Source organism: Varanus komodoensis, unplaced genomic scaffold (genome assembly GCF_004798865.1).
Source record: "Varanus komodoensis strain SLA01 unplaced genomic scaffold, ASM479886v1 scaffold68, whole genome shotgun sequence".
In the NCBI taxonomy this organism is placed as follows: Eukaryota; Metazoa; Chordata; class Lepidosauria; order Squamata; family Varanidae; genus Varanus; species Varanus komodoensis.
In genome coordinates this window covers 2,995,301-3,017,853 of record NW_025336321.1, presented here as the reverse complement: position 1 = coordinate 3,017,853, position 22,553 = coordinate 2,995,301, and the positions used below count along the sequence as shown (strand labels likewise).

At 39.6% G+C, this 22,553-nt stretch overlaps 1 protein-coding gene across 7 annotated transcripts in view; it reads left to right on the top strand.

The window, feature by feature from the left end:
- The first annotated feature begins 3,856 nt into the window (after positions 1 to 3,856).
- CPVL (carboxypeptidase vitellogenic like) overlaps positions 3,857 to 22,553 on the top strand; it is a 41,943-nt gene continuing 23,246 nt past the window's right edge. Inside the window, exons 1-7 of one of the 7 annotated variants that reach the window (XM_044450783.1) lie at positions 3,857 to 4,266; positions 11,815 to 11,869; positions 13,751 to 13,791; positions 18,944 to 19,077; positions 19,527 to 19,725; positions 20,805 to 20,923; positions 21,300 to 21,414. In XM_044450783.1, coding sequence (XP_044306718.1) covers positions 19,539 to 19,725; positions 20,805 to 20,923; positions 21,300 to 21,414 — 421 coding nt within the window. In that variant the 5' untranslated portion in view covers positions 3,857 to 4,266; positions 11,815 to 11,869; positions 13,751 to 13,791; positions 18,944 to 19,077; positions 19,527 to 19,538. Of the gene's footprint in view, positions 4,267 to 10,371; positions 11,870 to 13,750; positions 13,792 to 16,260; positions 16,361 to 18,943; positions 19,078 to 19,522; positions 19,726 to 20,804; positions 20,924 to 21,299; positions 21,415 to 22,553 lie in introns of those variants that run through there. The other 6 variants (XM_044450777.1, XM_044450780.1, XM_044450779.1 and 3 more) reach the window with 6 other exon arrangements.

Here is a 22,553-nt window from a genome sequence, read left to right as displayed (position 1 = left end):
TAGTCAACTTTATTTTATTTAAAACATTTTTATTCTGTCCATTGCGAAACACGCCTCAGGATGGCTTACAAAGATTAAAATAGTAATATAATAATACAATAAAACAATAGTTAAAACATTAAGCACAGCATAAAACAACCACATTCAAAAAACTAAAGAAAAGGAGAAAAGAAGAAGGAAAATGAGAAAGAAAAAATAAAATGTGACTGTGATTATATCTTAAAACATCTAAAATCCTTAATTACTAAAATGATAGCTAAATAAAAAGGTCTTTACCTGGCGCCAGAAAGAGTAAAGAGTCAGCACCAGGCAGACCTCTCTGGGGAATACATTCCATAGTCTGGGTGCCACCGCAGAGAGGGCCCTTCTCCGAGTAGATACCCTCCGTACCTCTTTCAAAGAGGGTTCCTGGAGCAAAGCCTCCTCTGCCGATCTTAAGGGGTCTGTGGGCATGTAGGGAAGGAGACGTTCCTTCAAGTATCCTGGTCCCAAGCAGTTTAGGGCTTTATAGGTTAGTACCAGCACCTTGAATTTGGTCCGGACTTCAATTGGGAGCCAGTGTAGCTGGTAGAGGACCAGCGTAATAACTTTGAAGTTCCTCTGAAAAAGTATACTTGAAGCCTAATGAGTATCATAGAACAAACCATGGGAGAACAATCTCAAAAAGTACTCCGCACCCATTTCATCGTGTCTTTATCAGAAGTATCACTGTGTACAAATAATTTTATATTTAATTATTGTTTTTATTGGCAAAAGGTAGCAATGGGATCTGCTATGACCCTGAGGTGGTGAATCTATGTATAAATGCTTTTGAAAATATGTATTTAATATGGCAAATTCTTTGATAGCAGGCATCATGAAATGGTGAAGATACATCAATTACATTTTTACTATTTAGAAGTGTTCTTATTATTCATTTCAAGGGATTTGTATGTGTGTTCGCTATTGAGCTTATGATGCCAATATAGCATTTGAGATGCAAACAAGAACATAAATTTTCTAGATATCATTGTGGAAAAGAAAATGCATTGCACACATTTGTCTACAGAAAACTTACTGATAAAAACCTATATTGGCAAACACGTTTACTCCAAACAAGTATGTCTGAGAATGAGAAGGAATTGTCCTGCTATTCATTTCTTTAGACAAGAGCAGAAGTATTTCAGGGTCAGGTACGCAAGACAGGATATCCTTATGCTGTGACAGAGTTGACCAAACATTTGGCCTCTTACAAAGCATAGAACTTTGACACACAAGTTCTCAGAGCATGAACAACTGAATTGGTCTGCAAGAGCAACGTGAATAGGCTTTAGTGACAGGAAGTGTCATTTTAAATTCTGAAACTCAATACCTGACTCAGAAGTAAGTCCCAACAACCCTTAGCAGCAAATTGGTTCAAGATAAGTCTGCAAGACAGGGTTCAGATCCTTGGGCCTCATGTGGTATCTGGCACTCTGGGGGTTTCCCAGATGGCCTCATCCATCCCCTTTCCCCTAATTGTCATTTGGTAGTTTCTTGGTTTTTGCACATACTTTCCCCTATTCTAAGAATGTGAAAATGCATCTTCTAAGGCTTAGTTACTGGCAGTAGGACCTTTAAGACATAATCCTATGTACTGTATATTTATACTGAGAAAAAGCCCACAACATGCAGCATCTCCAGACCAACATGATTGCACCCTTCCACTACAGCTTTTTTTTTTTTTTTTTAATTTGGGGCTCCATCTCTTTTATGGTTGAGCCTGCCCACCACTGGAATGTAGTTCCTGAGAACATCTCTGAAATTTAATATGAGCTCAGGCTGAAAGAGCTTCCACCTGCCTACTGTGAGACAAAAACAATGCCTAAGCAAAATAAACTTGTTCTTAAAGTTTACTGCAGTGATCCAAAAATGGTACTGAGCAAAAATGGGTATGACAAACAACTAAAAGGTAAATTAGTAATAGAGAACAAGGAATGGACTACTTGGAAGAGAAGAGTCTCAGTTGAATAAGTGCTGACTTATGCCAGGGAAGTGTACCAGGAGCACAATTACTATTGATCCAAGACAAGTCTATTGATGCAATAGATGCAAATCAGTGGCATGAAAGAAAATAAATGCAGTACTTTTCTAGGCAACTCAGCAAGTTGTAATTTAACAAATAAATGCACACAACTGACATTTTACCACAGGGCTCCATTTTATCCCCATGCTTTTCAACATTTATATGAAGCTGTTGGGAGAGATCATCAGGGGGTTTGGGCTGAAATGCCATCAGTATGCTGATGACACTCAGCTCTACCTCTTGTTTTCATCGAAGCCAGATGAGATGGTGACGGTCCTAAGCCAGTGGCTGGTGGGGGTGTTGGACTGGATGAGGACCAACGAATTGAAACTTTAATCCAGACAAGACAAAGGTTTTGTTGGTAGGTGGCTCCCTTGTCTAGATGGAGGGTATCTGCCCTGTCTTGGATGGGGTTGCACTCCCTGTACAGGGCAGTGGCCAGAGCTGGAGGGTGCTTCTGGACCCCGAGCTGTCCCTGGAGCATCAGGTTGGCTCAGTGGCCAGGAGAGCCTTCTATTAGATCCAATTAATTCATCCACTTCAACCATATCTGGACAGGCAGGACCAAGCAACAGTAATCCATGCCCTGGTAACCTCTTGGTTGGACTACTGTAATGTACTCTTTGTCGGGCTGCCCTTGAAAATGGTCTGGAAGTTACAGCTGGTGCAAAATAGAGCAGTTAGGCTGCTGACAGGGACTGGTAAGACCAAACAATATTATACCAGTCCTCTATGAATTACACTGCTTATCCTTTGAAGGCTAGGCCTGCTTCAAGGTGCTCATTTTGACATATAAAACCCTAAATGGTTTAGAACCTGGATAGCTGAAAGAACATCTCCATTCATATAAGCCTACCTGGACCCTGAGATCATCATCATATTTAAATTGGAATTTTGCAACTAAACCAAAAAAGTTTAGTTTTAATTAGTATAATTGGTTTTCTTAATTATGACATTTGAGATGATACCAATCTTTTATTTGATGTTCCTGCTATGGTGTTATGTTATTATTGATATTCTGCTTTTAACTGTCTAAATTGTGTTTATTTACATAATAAAAACTAACATAATATAAACTGACATGTAGCTACGAGAAGTATACAAAAATGTTAAACACAGTATCAAAGTAGTAAATTTATTTATTTTTCCTCAGACTTTACCAGCTGCAGATTTAAATTTGTACCCATTATAACTAAACAAACCAGTGACTGCATCTCTTTCACTAGAATAATACACTCTTCTCTCTTTTGATTGGAATCAAAAGGCATGGCTACCTATTTAATTCAATAGCACTCCTTCCGTGGGAAGAAGGTATAGTTTTTTTGCTTTAAGTGAACAATCCACATTTGTTTAAATTCCTGGTAACTTCATATTCTGGAGCTAGACTTGTATAGCACATGGAGAGAAAAGACTACACTTACAGAATGCTTGCATTTTTAAAATCTGAGTTTTTGAAATAGAGATATGTTCTAGAGAACTTTGAAATGAAAATTATAAACGTTTTATAAGTGGAATGGGCCACCCACAAGAGCCTATGGAGCCGACTTTGATATTAACATAAAGTTATATTCGAAAACATTTCTGCTCCTTCATCTTAAGTCATCATCTCAGTCAATGTAAGTGCGCTTTTGTTCATGCGACCCCCACAAAAGAGCCAGTTGCACGTAATTCTGTATTACTTCCAGGTGCTGTTTCTTTAAGGAAAAAAAAAGGAGTGATGAGTAAGTTCCACAGTTAACAGAACAGTGGCTGCGAACATTCTTGATACCATCAACTCCATTCCCTTCTCGGTGCAGCCCGATCGCACGGCTCTTTTTGGGAAAGGAAGCCCGTCGAACAGGCTAACGCCCAGCAAGCGCGCAAGGATCGCGGCCTTACAACAAAGGCACTGAAGGAATAAAGTATGCTTGCCCTATTCATACTCGCCGGTCTCTTTAGCTATGGGCTGGAACCCTGCGGGTCTAAATGCAAAGGTCACGCAGACGTCTGAAGAGAGCCAGAAAGAGGATCAGCCGAAAGTAATTCCGGGCCGCCAGGCCGCTCGTTCGAGACCGAGAACCGCCGCGGGAAAAAGAGCTAGGCAGGGTTTATACATTGCGTCCGCCTTTCCAGGCAGCAGGAAGGCAATCACGGGACTGTGATTGGTGGATTGCAAGTAGCAGCTGGCAGGTTTCTGCAATCTTCTCTTCGTGCCCGTGGCTTCTACAGATAATCTGAGGCTGGTGAGTGAGGCTGGGAAATTGGTGTGCTGCATTAGCATGTAGGCCAGTGTTGCAGTACGGTGCTCAATAGTTTAGATGCGGAACCTAAATGGGAATGGAGGGTGTGTTTTTGCTTTTTTATAGGTTCTCTTTCGAGCCCAGCAATGGTGGTGGGCTGGCTGAAAAGACTGCCCCTCCCGGTGGGGAAACAGCTGCAAAATGAGTAAAAGCTATAAAATGCAAGATCGCCTCCGCGTGGATATAAAGAAATCTAGTGCGGAAACGTACGCAGTAAACATGATAAATGTTTAAGTAGAAAAGTGTAAAGGAATGGTAAGAAATCTTGTCCTCTGACTTAGGAAGTCTTCCTCAATCGAAGATTGTGTACTGCTGTCTTCTAATGCTAAACGTGGCCGCAGGGAAAGGCCTGGCTCAAATCGAAAGGGTGTATTTATTAAAAAATAAACCCCACTGAGATCAGTGCATACTTATTCCTTCTTTGTAAACGGGGTTAGGATTGCAGTCTCGTGTTCTTTTCTTTTCTTAGCTTGAGTTTCAGAGATCCAAAGTTGAATTGCTAATCTTCGAATCGGCAGCTGATGTCTTAATAATAGCACTTCTGACAGGAAATGAGTCTTTGCAGAAGTTGTAAGACTGACAGGAATTATGTGCAAACCCTTGCACAGCTGGTTTATTTCACAATAATACTTTTTAATGCTTCATTTATCTAAGTACTCTGGCTTATAGCTGCATTCGTTTCAGATAGAGATGTCAGATTTTCTAAATCTGATTTTTTTCTGCACTCAGAGCACATACCTGGGAATCTTGCTTAGATAATAGCTGGATTTATAGATCAGCAATGGGGCCTTCTTCTTATCAAGAATTTTTATCCCTTGGGATAAAAATCTCTTAGTGGATGTATGCTAGCAGTGAGCAAGGCTAAGAGTATTAAAGCCACAAGTGGACAGGTGTTCTAATTTCAGCAGCTTAATTAATAATAAAAAGGTCTTTGTTTTAAAATTACTGTGAGTCAGAGACTCTGGTTACCAGTAGAACCTGAATTACCTTTGGCCTTTCCTGATCACCATAGCATCCCAGTGGCCGTGTTCACACATAACACACATGCCTGGAAACTGCACAGGCGTAGCTGGCTGTTATGTGTGAGTTCAGCACCCATGTTGAAGTGTGGCACATTTGGTTTCCATGAATCCCTACAGGGAATCAACAGTTTGTTGTAAAGTTTCTGTGCTTCACCAGTCTGTGCTTCAGCATTGTCATTATGTGTGAATCCAGTTACAAAGTTTTTCTGAGGTTTCCACGTTTTGGTCATCCAATTTGGCAGCGAGAGCTCCAGCCTCCATTTGTGGCTGCCCTGTTCATCCTAGCAGCTGCTCAGGCAGCTGCAGCCATGCTCTGATTGTCTGCCTCGGGCTTCTTTTTGTGCTGCCTTTCTGATGCCCAGCCACAGTTCTGGTATATCAGCAGCATCAGGGTAGCATGCCAGGTAATCTCCCGCAGCAGCAACCATTGAGGCAGTCTTACTCGGCGCTTCTGCCTGGTTGCTTGCTGCCTTTTGCTAGATCAATGCTTTCAAATGGTTGCATATCTGTTCTCTTGTAAAGACAGCTTTGCGCAAGAGGAGCACACTGGCTCTGTGTGGGCAATGCCATCAAGGTGATTGCCCTGAGAAGTCCAGGTCTTGGTTCTCTCTCTCACCCTTCCCACTGTCCCTGTCTTGTTCCTGGCATTCCTGAGGGCTGTCAACAAGCTCTGCTGCCCGCACTCCTCCATCACAGCCACATGACAAAGACACCCCTTGAAGCCACCAGAAAACTTTGCCAGGCAGACGCCCACATGTGCTCCCATTGGAAAGTCATTCTAGCAGGACATGCACCCTCTGTTCCTGGCATGGCCTGCCTGCTCAGGTGTCCTGCATGTGCCTGACAGTACATGTGGATCCTCTGCATGAGGGTATGTGGAGTAGACGCAAGGGAGCAGGGACAGGAATGTGTCTGTGCTTGCTTGTTGGTGCAGAGCAATGCAGCAGTGGGGGGCAGTCCCTCTGGGCTCCCCTAGAGCAACCGTGCTATTCTGGTGAGTAGGCATTTTCTTTTCAGAACAGCAGGAAACACCCTCTTCAGAAAGCAGCCTGCTGAGGCTAGGCCCATGGGCCAGTGAGGGTGGGGTGGTGAGGAGAATGCACCCTGGAATTGATTCTGAGCCACAGGGATTGATGGGATATACATGCTGGCATTTGGAAGGATGATGGAGAATCATGGAAACCATGAAAGTGTGTGAACTCAGGACGCAAGGTGAGATACCATGATGCATGGTTAGAGCACAGCAAAGTTTAGTTTTGTGTGTGAACACAGCCAGTTTGTAAACAGAAAATAGGATTGTCATGGACTGTAATACCTGTTCTTTTTTCACAGCTTGGTTATAACTGCATCTCTAAACTCTCCTCCTCAGAAAAGAGCAGAGAAATGGCAGTGGGGGAAGGGGTTGAATTTTTCTGGGAAAAGGGGAAACTCTCCAATAGTTTCTCCAATAGATAAGGCTCATTTGTAGTATAGCTTCTTCTCTCTCACCCCACTTTTTTAAAAATCTGTGCTACCACTACAAGTGACAATTAACATCAACTGTGTTGGTACCTGGCAGCCTGGCTCCACTCTGATTCCCCCACACCTAGAGAAGGCAGCAAAAAAAGGTGAAGAAAATTTAGATAAAATACTGTAAGGTGTCCTTTTCTAGGATGGTAAAGAAACATCTCAGAACATTTCTGGAAAAAAATGACTTTTTGTGGGAGGGGGTTGGTGTAACTCATTGTTCAGCAGCTTTCTCAAGGTATTCCAAATGTTAAATTCCTCTGGTGTGATTATGGATACATTTTGTCTCTAATGTAGATGCCTTATTGCTTATATTTTTTGTGGTTTGGGTAAGTGGTTCAATTTTAATATTTAATTGATTTAATTATGATTTTAACTTTTGTATACTTTTGAACGTTTTAATTGTATTAATTTGAATGTTGTGAACCACCTTGAGTACCAGTCTCTGGGAATAGTCAGGATATAAATAAATATAATAATACTATAACTCTGTTGCTTCCCAAAAGCCCTGCAATAGGTGTGAACAGAGCAGTGTCGAACTACAGTATAGGAAAGAGATGGAGCTAATGTTCTGCCAGAATCTGGCCCCTAATTTCCTAAAACTTTCTTCCTCAATGAAATCTTTGTTTTGCTATTTCATTTCCAGGGTATGCTGTAATATATTTAGCCTTTATTTTGTTGGTGCTGTTGAGTTTACTTAATCATGCAAGGTGGCCAAGGCTGCTGCTTTGTGTATTTTGTTTCTTTTACTCATGTGCTCATTCCCCTCTAGCTTTCAGACTGTCTGTGCTTCTGATGCATTAAAAAAGCACCTTTGGGTGGAATTATCTCATGATGTCTTAGTCCTGGCTTCAGCTGAAGTAAGGGATGCCAAGGAGGCTGCTAGGCTGCCAGACAGTTGATTGTACAATGAAAAACAGAGCTCTAATTTGAAACCAAAACAAGATCTTAGATATGCTGGTATTACTGGCATTGCTGCAATAATTTCTGTGTAGCCGTCACTACTAGATAACATCTCAACATCATTGCTGACCAGCAGAGCACAGAGCAATTTTAATAAAGCTTTTTTCCTTTCTTTAAAAGCAGTATACGGGAAGTGTAATACCTACTTATCTACCTGAGTACACACATAGCTTTGCAAGCAGAAGGGGGAAATAGTTTAATGTCACCTTGTCCTCTGTAGCTAAAACCTACTATCAAGATCACTTTTTAAAAAAAGCCAAAAAAAGCCTGTTTTCAGCACCTTCAAGAACATCATTCTCAGGTTTCTCTTAGATAGTTGGCTAAGGAATGTTGCTGTTAAAATACCCTCTTAGACTCAGATGGTGTTCAAGTAATTAAACAAAACAACGTTGATTAATGCAACAGTTGGATTAAATAATATGATGTAGCCCAATTAGCTGGTAGATGACCTGCATTAAATACCAGCATTTAGCTCATTCTGTACAGATTGTAGTGTACTACACGGAAAAGGTCGGCAAATGGGCCCATACTATAAACAAAATAATATAACACAGCTAAAGTAAGCCTATTCTACCAAAGAACAGAGGAAATTCAAATTTGGGTTAAGATGCTGGTGGGACGTCTGGGACCTTTGCCAAAGAGTATAATAGCAAAGAAAGTTATTGTAGCAGCATGGAAAGAAGTAGGACTGGGTGAGGCAAATGGTGTGTATAAGGAGAATGTGAATTTCTTTTGCATTGGAAGAGCAGCCAAAAAAAAAAAAAAAAAGTTCAAGACTCAATGTTGATTAGGGTGGGCAAATGCAGAGTACTGAATTTTTTTTTAAGGGAGTTTCCAAAGACTTCTTTGAAGTGCTACCAGATACGTTGTTAGAGAACAATGGGAAGTGATACTAAGAGAAAAGTAGACTGGATATACTTACAACAATGCAGTGGAATAGTTCACAACATTAACAAGAGGAAGTTGAACTGCTGCTTTTCATGGTCTCAGTATGAAAACCTGTTATCTCCTTGATAAGCTGCCATTGTTAATGGGGAGTGGGTTGCCCAAATTCTTCTCTTTAGCCAAAATCATTGAGTAATTAGGTCCAAAGAGGTGATAAAACTACTGCTTTGAAACTGGTAGATGCTCATCCTTTAGTATAATAGATGCAATCATTGAAATGGAGACAGGATTACATAATGAAATCTAGACAATGTCTATGAAGTTAATGACTGGAGCTTTTTGCAGAGGGGCAGTATATTTCAATTTCTATATATACCATTGTGCATATTGTTGCCTTTGGAACAATTATTTAGCTTTCTTGAAACAAAGATAAGCTGTTTGTATTCCTTTACATTTTAACTATGAAAGCAGGAATACAAACATCAGTATAAACCACAAGGGGGAACACTACAGGTACAAAATCTGCATTTGCTGATATTTAGTGTTGCTGAGGCCTGTTGAAGATATTTACACAGTACATTTCTATGCATGCTGCAGGATTTTTTTCTGTCCAAACATTCATATAATTTCATCCTAAAATTGTTTTTGGCTGATGGATTCATTCAGTTCCTTTCAGTAGTCCTGCTGAAAGTCTGACAGCAGTAGAAGATAAATAACTCGATTTACAGAGCAATCCTATTGCCACTAGATACCATCTGGGCAGCCTTAGGAGTTTTTGGATTTCCAGGTACGAAGTTGGAAAATTTCTCCAATCTCTTAGCTGGAGATTTACGCTTGAGTCACCCTTCCCTCCCTAGAAAGGGCTGCCTTAGCTACTTCTCTGGAGTTATCTAAGTAGGCAGGGTCCTGGTAATTGGGAAGACCCTTGTCACCAAGTACAATTTATCTTATAATATACCATGTAAGTGCTGATTAAGCACTTTTCAGGGTAGGAAAAACATGGACGTTCTGTGCTTTCCCCAGCATATGCAGGATGCCCATAATCCTCTGACTTCCAAGAGTTATGGGCATCACAATTGAATTGTGCCCTTACTAGTTAACAAGTAAGAATGTGGTGGTGGTGGTTGCAATTATTACTACTGTTATTATTTCATTTTATATCTCTCCATAGCTCTCTGGGCAGTTTGCAATAGTCCATAAAAACAAGACAATAAAATACAATACAATAAAAAAGACATTAAAAACTGTTAAACAGGTAAAACATGCAGTAAAGAATGGGGTGACTAATTTCGTCCAGCCATTAGGTAAGCAAGTAAATCTTTAAAAGCCTTGGCATAAAGAGCTGTCAGCCTGGTGCTGACAAGATAACAAGGTTGGCGCCAGGCAGGCCACAATGGGGAGGTTGCTTCAAAGATGGGAGGCCACCACAGAGAAAGCCTCTCACTTGTTACCACCCTTTGAGCTTCCCTCAGAGTTGGCACTTGGAGAAGGGCCCCAGAGAGTGAGCACACTATCTGACTATGCAGTTGGGAGAGGCACCTGAACAGGTATTGTAGTGCTAAGCTGTGAAAGGCTTTATAGGTTAAATCAGCAACTTGAATTGGACCTGGGCACATACAGGCAGTCAGTGGAAGTGAACCAGATGTCTTACTTGTGGTCTTATGTGTTCAGACCTACTGGTCCCAATTATTTGGCTTCCACATTCTGTACGAGCTTCAGCTTCTGAATGGTCTTCATGGACAGCCCTATGTGGACTGCATTGACCCATAATTTATTGGTTACAGGAACATTGATTACTGAAACCAGGTTATCCTTGTCTAGATGGTGACATAGCTGGGCCATCAGCCAAAGCTGATAGCTGTTTGAGTCACTGAGACCACCTGAGCCTCAAATGACAAAGATGGGTCAAGGAGAATCCCAAGCTATGAACCTCTCCTTCAGGATAAGTGCAGCCCCATCTAGAATAGATTGAATACACTTCATCTAGTCAGAGAACCACCTCCAGCAACATCTCCATCTTGGCTGGGGGAATTTATACTAGAGAATCTGTGAGGTTGAACAATATTTCTCAAGTGCCACCTTCTGGAGACAGCCCTCCAAGTAGGAGTGGAGCCACTGTAATGTAGTACCCCCTGCTCCCAGCTCAGACAGATACCCCAGAATGATGCCATGATCAATGGTATCAAAAGCTGCTGAATGGTCCAGGAGTATCAGCAGGGTCATACTCCTCCATCTCTCTGCCGGCTTATTAGTCCTCCTATATCATGTTTTCGTAGCTGAGGTGCTGACTTGCATATAAAGCTTGAAACCAATCAGAAGATATTGATAAAAACATCATCTAACTCTGATTTTAAAATGTTATTATTTATGTAACTGAAACTAAGGGCTTCTTATATTGATGAAGTGTTTAGCTGTAACAACTGAGTAGCACTTCTCATAAATTATTTCTGCTTTGATAGCTTTTTTCATAATCTGAAAGGTTTTTGCATTTACTTGAAGGATTCCCATATTTCCTTGAAAGATTAGCAAGGTGTTGCTGAGCAAAATGTAGTCTGTGTGATCGTGAAATACTATGATGGAAACCAACTCCTTTCTTAGCTTCCTAATCTTCAAAATCATCCTTTTTTCTTTGTTTTGCTCAGATTCACTTCACTGATTGGGAGCTGTCATGGTGAAGTTATTTGGCAAGCTGTCCTTGGTTTGTTCAGAAATGTTCTGCCAATGAAGATTTTTGGCTTTGTTAACCAAACATAATCACATTTATAACCAAATTCCAGTTCCGCATCTCAGTCTTCAGAAGCCAGCAGTGTAAAATAGACAACCTTTTTGCTGGTTGAATAAGAATTCAGACTGAGAGCTGTGAAGTATAGTGACTATGAAATGACTCTGAAATTGGAGTCCTTTTTTATTATATACTCAGCTGGCAAAAGCCAGGCAGTTCTGGTAGAATGATGGAGAGGATTTTGACTCTCCCCCCACCCCAGAAAAAAACTGCACAAATTCTGTCAACCTTCCTAGCTGACGTATTAGCAGTTGACAAGGTGGTAATAGAGAGGATTATGATCCTGAACTTTTCCTTCTCTCTGTCCCACCCCCTTTTTTGATCTCCTTGAAGCTGCTGTTGCAACGGGAAAGGAACAACTGAATGTCGGATTCTTTGTCTCAAGGCTGTGAGTATCTGTGCTGTTGGGAGGAACATCCAATGTATCTCATGGTCTCTGGAACACTAAGAGTCTGAGTCAGAACATTCCATATTAAATTTTCACCACAGAAACAAACTAACATTGATAAACCACTATTTTGCCAACTCTCCCCTTTCTTCTCCACCCTAAGTTATGCTGGCCTACCTTATCAAGTAATTGCAAAGGAGCAGTTGAGATATGAAGCATCTGAAACGTTTTGTTTTATGGAGTGTTTTGACAAGAAAGTCCCCAACGCTATTTCTTTCTTCCTCTTCTTCCAAAACATGTTAGACGTGGTGTTCTTTAGGCATGCATGTGCTCTGCATATGCATTGGAATGTCATAAGAATGTTATATGGTTTTACTAATTTGCTATTTGCTGCGCTCTAGGATTGTTTAGATTCGCTTTACAGTGTTATTCATACCGAAAGGCAGGTTATAATAGATAGCTTCAATTAATACATGCACTGATGATTTGAATGGAATTGTCTTCCAGATGTTGAACAAATTCTTACATGAAACTAACTGACCAACTTCTTGAGGCAACTCATTCATGCCAAAAGGATTGCCTAAGAATTCTTACACAACAGATGAATGTCACCAAATTCCCAGCTGCCTACGGCTCATACATTCCATAATATAGCACAGGTTGGGGTAACTCTACTTGAACTCCATTCAGTAGGAACTCTGTATTCAAGTAATCTCTGCTTCGTTTTTTGTAGCTATGTAGCTGAGATTATTCATAAAGGGAAAGAATGATGCTGGAACATCACCAGGATACCTTGCATCCTGGCAGCTCCAGTCTTCTTCATTTCTTTTCTCTTAGAGTACCTCCTTTACCCAACCTATAAGCTTTTCTGACCTTGTAGAGGCAGCCTGTATGGTCCATTCTGCACCAGCTATATCAGTAAATACTGATGACCTAAAATTTAGAAGGTTTAAAATCTCCTAGAATTTAGCTTGGAAAAGCTTCCTGCTCAACAAAAAGGGGAAAAAAACCTCTGGGTTCATGTATCTTATTAGATTTCCCCATATACATCTCATTGTAAAACTAATTAGAATAACAAAAGAACAATAAAATAATCAGAACAACAAAAATAATCAGAGTGAAAACCATCTCTGACCAATGCTTACTCCAGGTCACATTGTCTTCACAATTTAGGGCCCAGAAACCCATGGGAGTGAAAAACCCATCTGAAGTAGCCCATATGATTCTTCAAAAGACTTTTTCTTCATTCTAGTTCTCTTTTCAGGTCTTTCTTAATTCTGTTCAAAATGTCATTATGCTCCTGGATCTTCACAACAGCAGAACCTAATGTAAACACTCTGAAAATTTATGTTGTTGTGACTTGTTGATTGGGCTATCTTTCCACTAGGCACCATTATGTTTTCTTTCCAGATTTTCATTAAAACAGCATGGCCTTGGCTTTAGAAACTGGCAAACATGTTTGGGGAAACATGAAGCAGTAGAAAGAGCAAAAATTCAATGTACGACTCATTGTGGTATCACATATACCAACTTCTGCTGTTATAAAACAGAGACCAATTATATTAATGTAAGGTGTGAAATTGACTCCTTAGCCGCTCCATAATTTCTTCTTTAACTATATCCTCACATCTCCTTTGTAAACTAAATAAATCAAGAATCAATGCTAATTTATTTTAAATGTGTTCAAAAGGAAAGAATAGTATATTTCCATAATCACTTTCCCTAACACTTTAACCCACCCTCTGAGCCTCTTTCATTAGCCAAAAACATGTTACTGAGTTAAAATGGTGTTAGGACTAAATACAGTTTCAGAATACTTAGAAAATACTAAAGGCATTTTCATACATTCTAGTAACACTTCTTTGTTTTCTTTATTTAAAGATATCAATTATTACTACCATGAAAAGGATACAGGTAAACAGGTGAGTGTCTGGGAGGGCACTCAGTTTTACATACTATAAGCAAACTCATTTTCAATTCAACAATACCCCTGTACAATAGGGGGTTTTGAGCAGGCTTAGGAGAATCCAAGGTTTGCAGATGTTCAGAAAATTTCTCTAGGGAAAAAAAAGCAGATGAAACCAGAAAAATAGCCCAAGAAGGACTGAGCATGCTCAGTGGCCATGGAAGGCTGACTTCGGAGACAGAACCACCACCACCCAAAAGTCATGAGACCAGGAATGGAATGGAATGGAATGGAATGGAATGGAGTATTACAGAAGATGGGGTGGCTGGCTAGAACCATGAACAGCAAAACACTGCAGCATTTCACTGCAGCTCCCATTTATCTCATTCTTGCTGCCACCTAAAAGTTTCTATTTGGAACTTTCAATGAGCTCCAATATTAAAGACTCATTATTTCTATTTCATTTATTTTGCTTCTATTTTTTGCACTCTCACTGACTCTGTAAGAAACAAAAGTCCTCTGTGTCACGTATGCATAACCACTTTAGCACAGTTTCTTCTCTAATTTCTCTGGCTTTGCAGATGAGGAAGCTAGAGTAATAGTAATCTTCATCAACCGCTGTTTAAATCAGACGAACGAGCTACCCACGAGAAATTGCACTGGTTTATTATTAAAACTAATTTAAGACAGTGGCACTGTCACAGCATGTCTCAACAGCAATGCTTCACCACCACATAGACAAAATTATGACTTTGCTAAATAATATCGGATGTGCTGCCATACAATTTCAAGTTTTTTAAAAATGCCTCTTTTTTCTTTTTGAACAGTAATACAAAAGGAAACAAATTCACTTGTACCTCATGCCATACATCCTTTTCTGGGACACCTAGTTCCCAGGTCCATAGCAAAAGTGTTGACATTTTTATACAGGTAAACATCTTGAAAGGACCATACAAAGTTTGAAAGGTCTGTCCAGTCCAATGTGGATTTGGCATTTCAACAAGAAAATGGTGTCTTGGATGCCCTTTCAGGTTGGCTGATCATGTATCCCCATTCAGAAAAACTGTGGGAGCCTGATAACATTGTTTGTCTTTTTACATTCACCAAGGAAATTCAGACAACATTTATAAGACTGCCTAAGCGGCTGGCTGGTTTTATATGAGTGGAACTAATGTGTTTCTTGTGTTTTTACCACAGTGGAGATTGTTTTGTTCCAGCTCTTTGTCTCTGAATTTTAAACCTTTGATTAGCCATGCTTCTTCATGTCACTGGATGGTCTAAAAGATTGCCAAGTGAAAGAAACAATGTAATTATGAACTTTTTTGATACAGGCACAGCTTGGATTGTATAGTACTTTTCTGGCACTAAGAATGCCAACTAAGGGAATAGAAGGATGCTTTCTGAGGAGATTGAGAAAGACATACAAACAGTAGATTCTGAGGAGAGATGGTGAGAGGACAGGAATACCTATGAGATTGCAGAGAGTGAGGAATTAAAAGAAGATAATCTGTTCAAAGCAACATCCTTATGCCTTCACAGGGAGAACCATTTATTCAACAGCAGTTTGACTTCCAGCGTGTATGTCAGAGCCCGAGGCTGACACTTGCATCCCAAGGCTTTGTAGCTAGTTAAAAGATTGAGGGATACAGAATAAAATGCCTTCATTCTTGGAATCTATCCACTTCTATTCTCTTCAGAAACTTATTTTAAACCAGGGATTACCAGCCTATTTGAACGAGTGACCATGTTTGCAATTTTGAGAAAGTGGTACTCTCAAAATGACTGCTTTGGTGGATGTGTCCAAACAAACAACACCCATTTTCCAGAAGGCACACAGGTGAAAGTAAAGTAAGTTGTCCAAGTAATGTGACCAAGAAACAATTGGTAGGGCACTCCTAATTGCAATTAAATAATATACTTCATTCATTAAGAACTTCTGAAAAACTACCCTTCTTGCAAAAAATTCATGAGACATGCATACTGGGACAAAAATCACAGTTTATGAGGAACTTGGGTTCTTTTGCATCAATTTTCTCTTTAGTAGTTCCTGGGTTTGGCTTGGAGCCACCTGACATCATCGGCAGGTGCATAGTGCACAAAATTAAACTGTATATGTTTTGGGTTACTTTCTATAAGGAACCATAATTAACCACAACAATTAAAAATCAACCAGTGAATAATTATCCAATCAAATGGCTGAAAAATCATCAGCCAAATAACTGAAGACCAACTACAAGAGGGCTGGTTCTATCTTTAGGCCAAGTGAGGCAAGAAGCAGCAAAGAAGTATTGGGGAATAGACCTGTGGTGCCACACTGCCTGCCCTACATCCTCTAGGGTAACCTGCTGCCCTTAGGTGTGCAATCCTATCATCATCATCATTGTTGAAGTTCAGTTTGATTAACTTACGTACTTGAGAAGGAGGCTCAGGCAACAAAGTGTCTTGAGATTTTTATCTGACTTCTGTACTCTCTGCTTTTGACAAGTGACTGAGCTGATTCAGTTCTGTTTGCCTGGTACAGTTCTGGATAAACGGCAAGCCTAGAGATGAATTGTATCACCTGCAATGTGAGGAGCAACCCTCAGGTAGTTTTTAACATTGTTTTTTCAGAGCTGATGTAGTAATAAATTTTATTGGCATAAAGAAACATGTGAGGAAGTCTTTGAATAAAAAGCAGCAATAAACTCTGTTAAACAAAAATAAAGTGTGCATGACTTCCTTCAGTGATTTTTCTCTTTGAGACCAGCACTAGAGAGAAACCTTCAGAGGTCATCATGTTCTAGGCCAAAATGTGTGACTGACAGTAGGCTTGTTCTGTATAGATCTGTGATTCTAGAAAATCAATTTAGAACTAGGCCAAAGGAAAGTTCAGTCTGCTTGTGCAGTGGAAAGCAGTTCCTTTGCTGCATGTACCCTGTGTACACTTGGAATTGCCATTGATTAACTTTCGTCTCCCCAGTTGCATCCGTGCTTACAGGACAACTCTGAAAAGTAATTTTGCTTCTACGGCTGTTGATTGAAAATCTCTTCCTTTCCGGTGTGGATGTCAACTCACTTTTATGGATTTTTTCCTTTTTAGAAAGAGCCAGAAAACCCTTAGGAATTGCAGGGGTTGGTGAAAAGGAGCTGAAGCCCTGCTATTTTTCACTTTAGCTACTAGCATTGTTTCCTACCTTGATTATTCAGTAATTAGTCTCTTATTTTGGTCTATGTATTGTTTTCAGTACAGCTGTCTGCAAAGGTGCAGAGGCATAAAATTGCATTACGATTTATCCTGAATACAGGTCGGATTGGGCTTGATGTTAAATATTTTTTGAATCACATGGTTGGAATTCTTCTGCTCTTAAAAATATTTTTGTTGTGTATTATTAACATTTTATATATTGCCCTACCTGTAAAAAAGATAACCATTCACAGCATGAGGAAGGGACTACATTCTCTATTTTGCTGAATTCTTTATTTGTAAGAAAAAACTTCAGGGGAATTTTCAGTGAATGGAAAAGCTAATTTCACACACACATGCAGGAGAATCCCAAAACAGGGTTATGGGTGAGATGGGGAGGTTTGTAGTCTCTCAGATTTTGTTGGACTGTGGATGGTAAGGATGAACCCTCAGCAGTGAGTATGCCACTTCATCTTAATGGGACTTACATTCCAACAATGTCTGGAAGGTCGCATCATATTCCTTATCCTCACTATTTATCCCTTCTGTGGGTTTACAGTTTTACTGCTGTAATCTCAGCTGATGATTCATGAGACACACTGACATTTGATTGTCCTTCTTTCAAGACCTACACCAAGATGGTTATTTTGTGTCTAAGGTCAATTGCTTCAAGCTGCAGCTGGGGCTCTACCCAAAGAAATTCGGGTTCTAGTCTAGCACCAATTGGACATACATGTTTGCTATTTACAGTGTTTTTCTATTTTTTGTATGAAGGAAAATTTCATATAGGAGAGTAGTTAGTTGTGTGTGCCCTATCTGCCAACTGAAATTGTACTACTTACTTTTTAAAATGGGATTTTAAAAAATCACTCCTTGTTTAACCTCTATACTACCCATTAACTGAAGTTCTCTAGGCAGTTTACAATGATCCATGGGTTTTAGGCCCCATGTATAATTGTATGAAGAGCATTTAAATTCATTAGGAATAGATGTTTTTTTAGGAGTTCAGAGGTTTACTGATATTATTTATTAGAGAAGTTGGTCCATATCTTTTACCAACACCCTTATGAGTTTTCCTGTTTCTTCTCAACATTGTGCTATCTGAATTTGTTTTTCTTATTTACAGTATTTTTATATTTATAATACGTTCTGTGGACAGTGTACAAAAATGTGAAAACAAAAAAAAAACCCCTATAAAACAATCAGGAAATTAAAACAAATTAATTTTCAGAATAAAATCAGCTACAGTATTGACCATGATCTAAAAAGTGCTGAAACCTGTTTTAAAAACTGAAAATTCTGGTGAAATAAGAACTTTCCAATCTCGCAATGAAAGGAACAAGCCAGTTACTAAAAGGATGCTCCTGGCCAGAACATGCCACAGCCACTGAAAAGATTTCCATAGTAGTTGCCTACCTCACTTTATTGGATTGAAGCACCTGAAGGTGATCTTACTTAGGTTCTGGGCAGCAATATATGCCCCAAGCAGTTTAGGGCTTTAAAGCTTAAAAGCACTAGAATTTTGAACTAAGCCCAGAGATGGAGGGGAGGTAAATGCAGATTGCAATGCACTGACATACGGTAATTGGATTGGGTCATTGTTATGCAATCTCACTGCTCTATATGGGGCCAACTGAAATGTCCAGATTACTTTCAAAGCAGCTGCATGTACTGCAGTAACCAAAGCAAGATGTTATTGTGGTGTGGGACTGCCCTTCCATGCTAAGTTGCTTCTACCTGTAATTCTTGGTTGGCTGTTTGGGAGGCAGGCATGTTTATGATTCAGATAAGCAAACTGGCAGTCCCTTTGCTAGAACTGGCCAGGCATCCTTTCATTAATAGCTGTCTCCTTCTCTTTCCAGCAGAGCAAGTGTGTGTTCTCTGAGTATGTGGGAAGAACTTGATTGGTGGATCATGGCTGGGAGGGTGCGGACCTCCTGCTCTCCCCTTCTCTAATCTTCTGGCAAGACCTGATAAAAAGATGCAGTGCATTTGTTTCTTTCAGCACTGGTGACATGTGATTGCTCTCAGTCCTGGTGTCTTGTCCCATAAGGAGGAAGAGGAGTGTGCTGTATTCTCCAGAGCCTTCCATCCATCTGGGAGAGGATTACAGTACAGCACAGAGTGGTTAAATTTATGGTAGGTTTTTGTTTTCTATAGCATTCTTTGCTTCCTGTTTATCTCATTGAGACATTCCTCTTTTGCTAAATGTTTCTTTTAACTTGAACAGGAGGTATGTAGAGTTTCTGACTCAGATCCAATAGAGAGGTGTGTGCTCCTCACATGCTTTAGCCACTCAGTAATACTGCTTAGGTATTAGAATCTGAGTCTTGAATTTACCTTGTATCTTTGCATTTCTCCCAGCTCAGAACTTGAGAAATATAACAGAAGTGGTATTAAGTTCAAACTGTGAGCACTTGGCCTTTAGAAAGGAATTGCTTTCTGAAGAAATTAGTTTGGGGACGGATGGAGAAGGGCTCAAACAAGTGCAAATGCTGTACTAGTTAGATTTGTAAAACTGCAGCAACTGCATGTATTTCTGCTTTTGTTTCAAACTGTCTCATTTTATCTCATTTTGTCTAAGGTAGCAGAATTAAAAGATGTACAGGACAACTGCTTTTCTGGCTTTGCTGAGTCTGAGCTTGACCTTGGAACTAGGCAGCGCTCAAAAACGATGGAGTGTGTTTCGAAGCGTTTTTAAAAAGAAGTATGCATTGCCATTGGGAAAAGACTTTGGACAACCATTGTTTCTAACACCTTACATTGAAAGTGGCAGAGTTGAGGAAGGTAAAAGTAGCTTTCTAAATCTCGGGCTCTGTAAACCTACAAGCATGCAGTGAAATCGTTTCTGTTGTGTTTCCTGAGTGACCAGACATAGCACTAGGTTCCTGGTGACAGCATTAACTGCCAGGAAGAGTATTTTTTTTCTTTTTTCTTTTTTTTTTTTTTTTGACCAGGCATTTGCTTGAATATAGTCACAGTGCAGAAAACAGATTTCTTAATTGTTTTCTTTCTTCATTGACATGATGTATAAACTTCTGAATAGTAAAAATGGAGGCACTATTTCAATCTTCCTTTTATTTGCCTTTGCCACATATTTCTTATCCTGGTCTTGAAGTGTTGGTTAGCTTTTATTCATAATAATACAGATTGGTGCTCATCACCAGCATGTACTGCTCTGTATTCTTAGACATTTTGCTTTCATTTTTTCATTCTGTTACCCAGAGATGGAAGAGAAACATAGCATACCCCACCCATTAAACCCGTTTGCAAATTCCTGACTTCTTTAAATAGAAAACTGTTAAATCAGGAATCTAGTTTCTTCTCACCCATGGGGAGGAGAATATTAGCCTGCTCATTGTTCTCCTTGGGTCTAAGCCAGGGGTCTCAAACTCAACTTACCTGGGGGCCGCTGGAAGTAGAGTCAGGGTGAGGCTGGGCCGCATCAAGTATTCCACCACCGCGGTGGTGGTGGGCCGCTCATCCCGCCGCCGGCCTGGGCGCCGCTGGCGCTTTGAAGGCCACAGGGCAATTGGCCCGCGGGCCGCGAGTTTGAGACCCCGGTCTAAGCTGTTGCATGATCACCTTTTGCAAACTTGACAGTCTAGGTGGAAGTTAGGTTTCGCCATTCATTTTTCTCTTTCTGTAATATATGACCAAAATCCTGAATGAAAGCACCTTGAAATTATTCCTTACTCTTACAATAAGAAGTAGCAATCCATTTCTATATTTTAACATTATTTTGGTTCTAGCCATATATAAGAATTACATATGTAGCATGTACCTGCATTCTTAGACACTTAAATTGCATGCTGCCTTTATCAGCCCCTGAGTTTGATAACTGTGCTTTTTTCACTCTTCAAAAGGAAGGATGTTAAGTCTGGTGGGCCCCCTCCCAGGAGCCAATGTCAAGAGCTATTCGGGTTATCTTACAGTCAACAAGACTCACAACAGCAATATGTTCTTCTGGTTCTTTCCTGCTCACGTAAGTCTCCACTTTGATATGTTGCCAGATCAAAGCTTTCAAAGATAGTAGTTATATTTGGTAAAGGATATTTAAAATTTGTGTCAGCTATATTACAGCTATGCTTCATAGCCAACATTTAGCTGTATCTTACTGAATAAAATGCAATGTTCACCATATTGTGTCTGCTTCTATATATTTACTGAAATGCAGCTGCATCCATACATGAAGCTGTTTATCTGTATTAGTTCATTTAGCTTGATAACCAGTTAGATGCAATAGACTTATGTTATGGCTGTTTATTGGTAGTGAAAATTTATCATAGTCTGTTGAAACAATGCAGTCCTTCAGTTTATCTAGGAAGAGTTTCAGTTTTTCTTGTCTTTCTGTCCTGCAGGTAAATCCAGAGAATGCTCCTGTTCTACTTTGGCTCCAAGGTGGACCTGGTGGAACATCCATGTTTGGCCTTTTTGTTGAACATGGACCATATGTTGTCGAGAAGAATCTCACATGCAAGTATCTGTTTTTACTTTAAAGGGTTCTAGACAGTTGTAAATATTTTTGTAGTATTGGACTTGTTAAATCTGTTATATATTCTATAAATAGAATACTTTATCTGTACTGTCCACTTATTTGATGTTGAAAATTACTGAAATAATTCTGAATTTGGAACACAATAATACTTTTTACTATTTCTAAAAATAGAATGAAATTTTAGCCTGTAATCCTGTACCTGCCTATCTACAAGTTAGCCTCATTGAACTCAATGGGGCTTACTGAGTAGATATGAATGGGATTTAGAATAAATAAAAAATTATTTAAAAGAAAGAACTGTCTACCAGTTATATAAAAATTACTGCTATAATGATAGCCATATTGAAGGAGTTTTAATAATAATTGTTAAAAATGACATTTGTATAACAGGAGAATGTATAGTTCCTCTTCTGAACAAGTGTGTTCATGAAAATGGGTAATAAATTAATCTAGTGATGCTTGGTGTTGCCAGGAATAAGCATTGCATGAAGATGGTGTTTGATTGAATGGCAGCCATAAAAGGCTTTGGACATATGTCAGTGTTATTAATTAAACTTGTTATGTGTCCAATAATACCAGGCTGCAAAAAGTATATTTCAAGTTCTTAACTCAAATGATTTGTCATCCTTTAAAGAAATTCAGTAAATGCTAATATCTTCCAGAAATACTTGATTTTTGTTCTTGTTTTTTTTGGGGGGGAGGGGGTCATTTTTCTCTTGGCAAGAAATGATGAGCCATAAGGCAAATGTTACAAAGTAGGCCAATGTTATATTTTAATATCCTAGAACTGGTAATGGGATTACAGCAGAAACCCTGTATCTGTGGGAATGGGCTTCAAGCCCCCCAGCAGATGCCTGAAACCATGGATAATAGAGAATACTGTATGTACTATACATATATATATTTCGTTTCCCCCCCCCCCACAATTTCACGAATAGAAGATTGATTCTCATCTAGCAAGCTCGGCATACCATTTTTTTTTCTTTCCCTGTTAAATTGAGAATTTTCACTTAAAGGAAGCACTTTATGACTTCTCTTTGGCACTTTACGACTTCTCTTTCAGAACAAGGTGAACCATAGTTAAGTGAAAATGCAGTAACAGAGCCAGTGAATATTG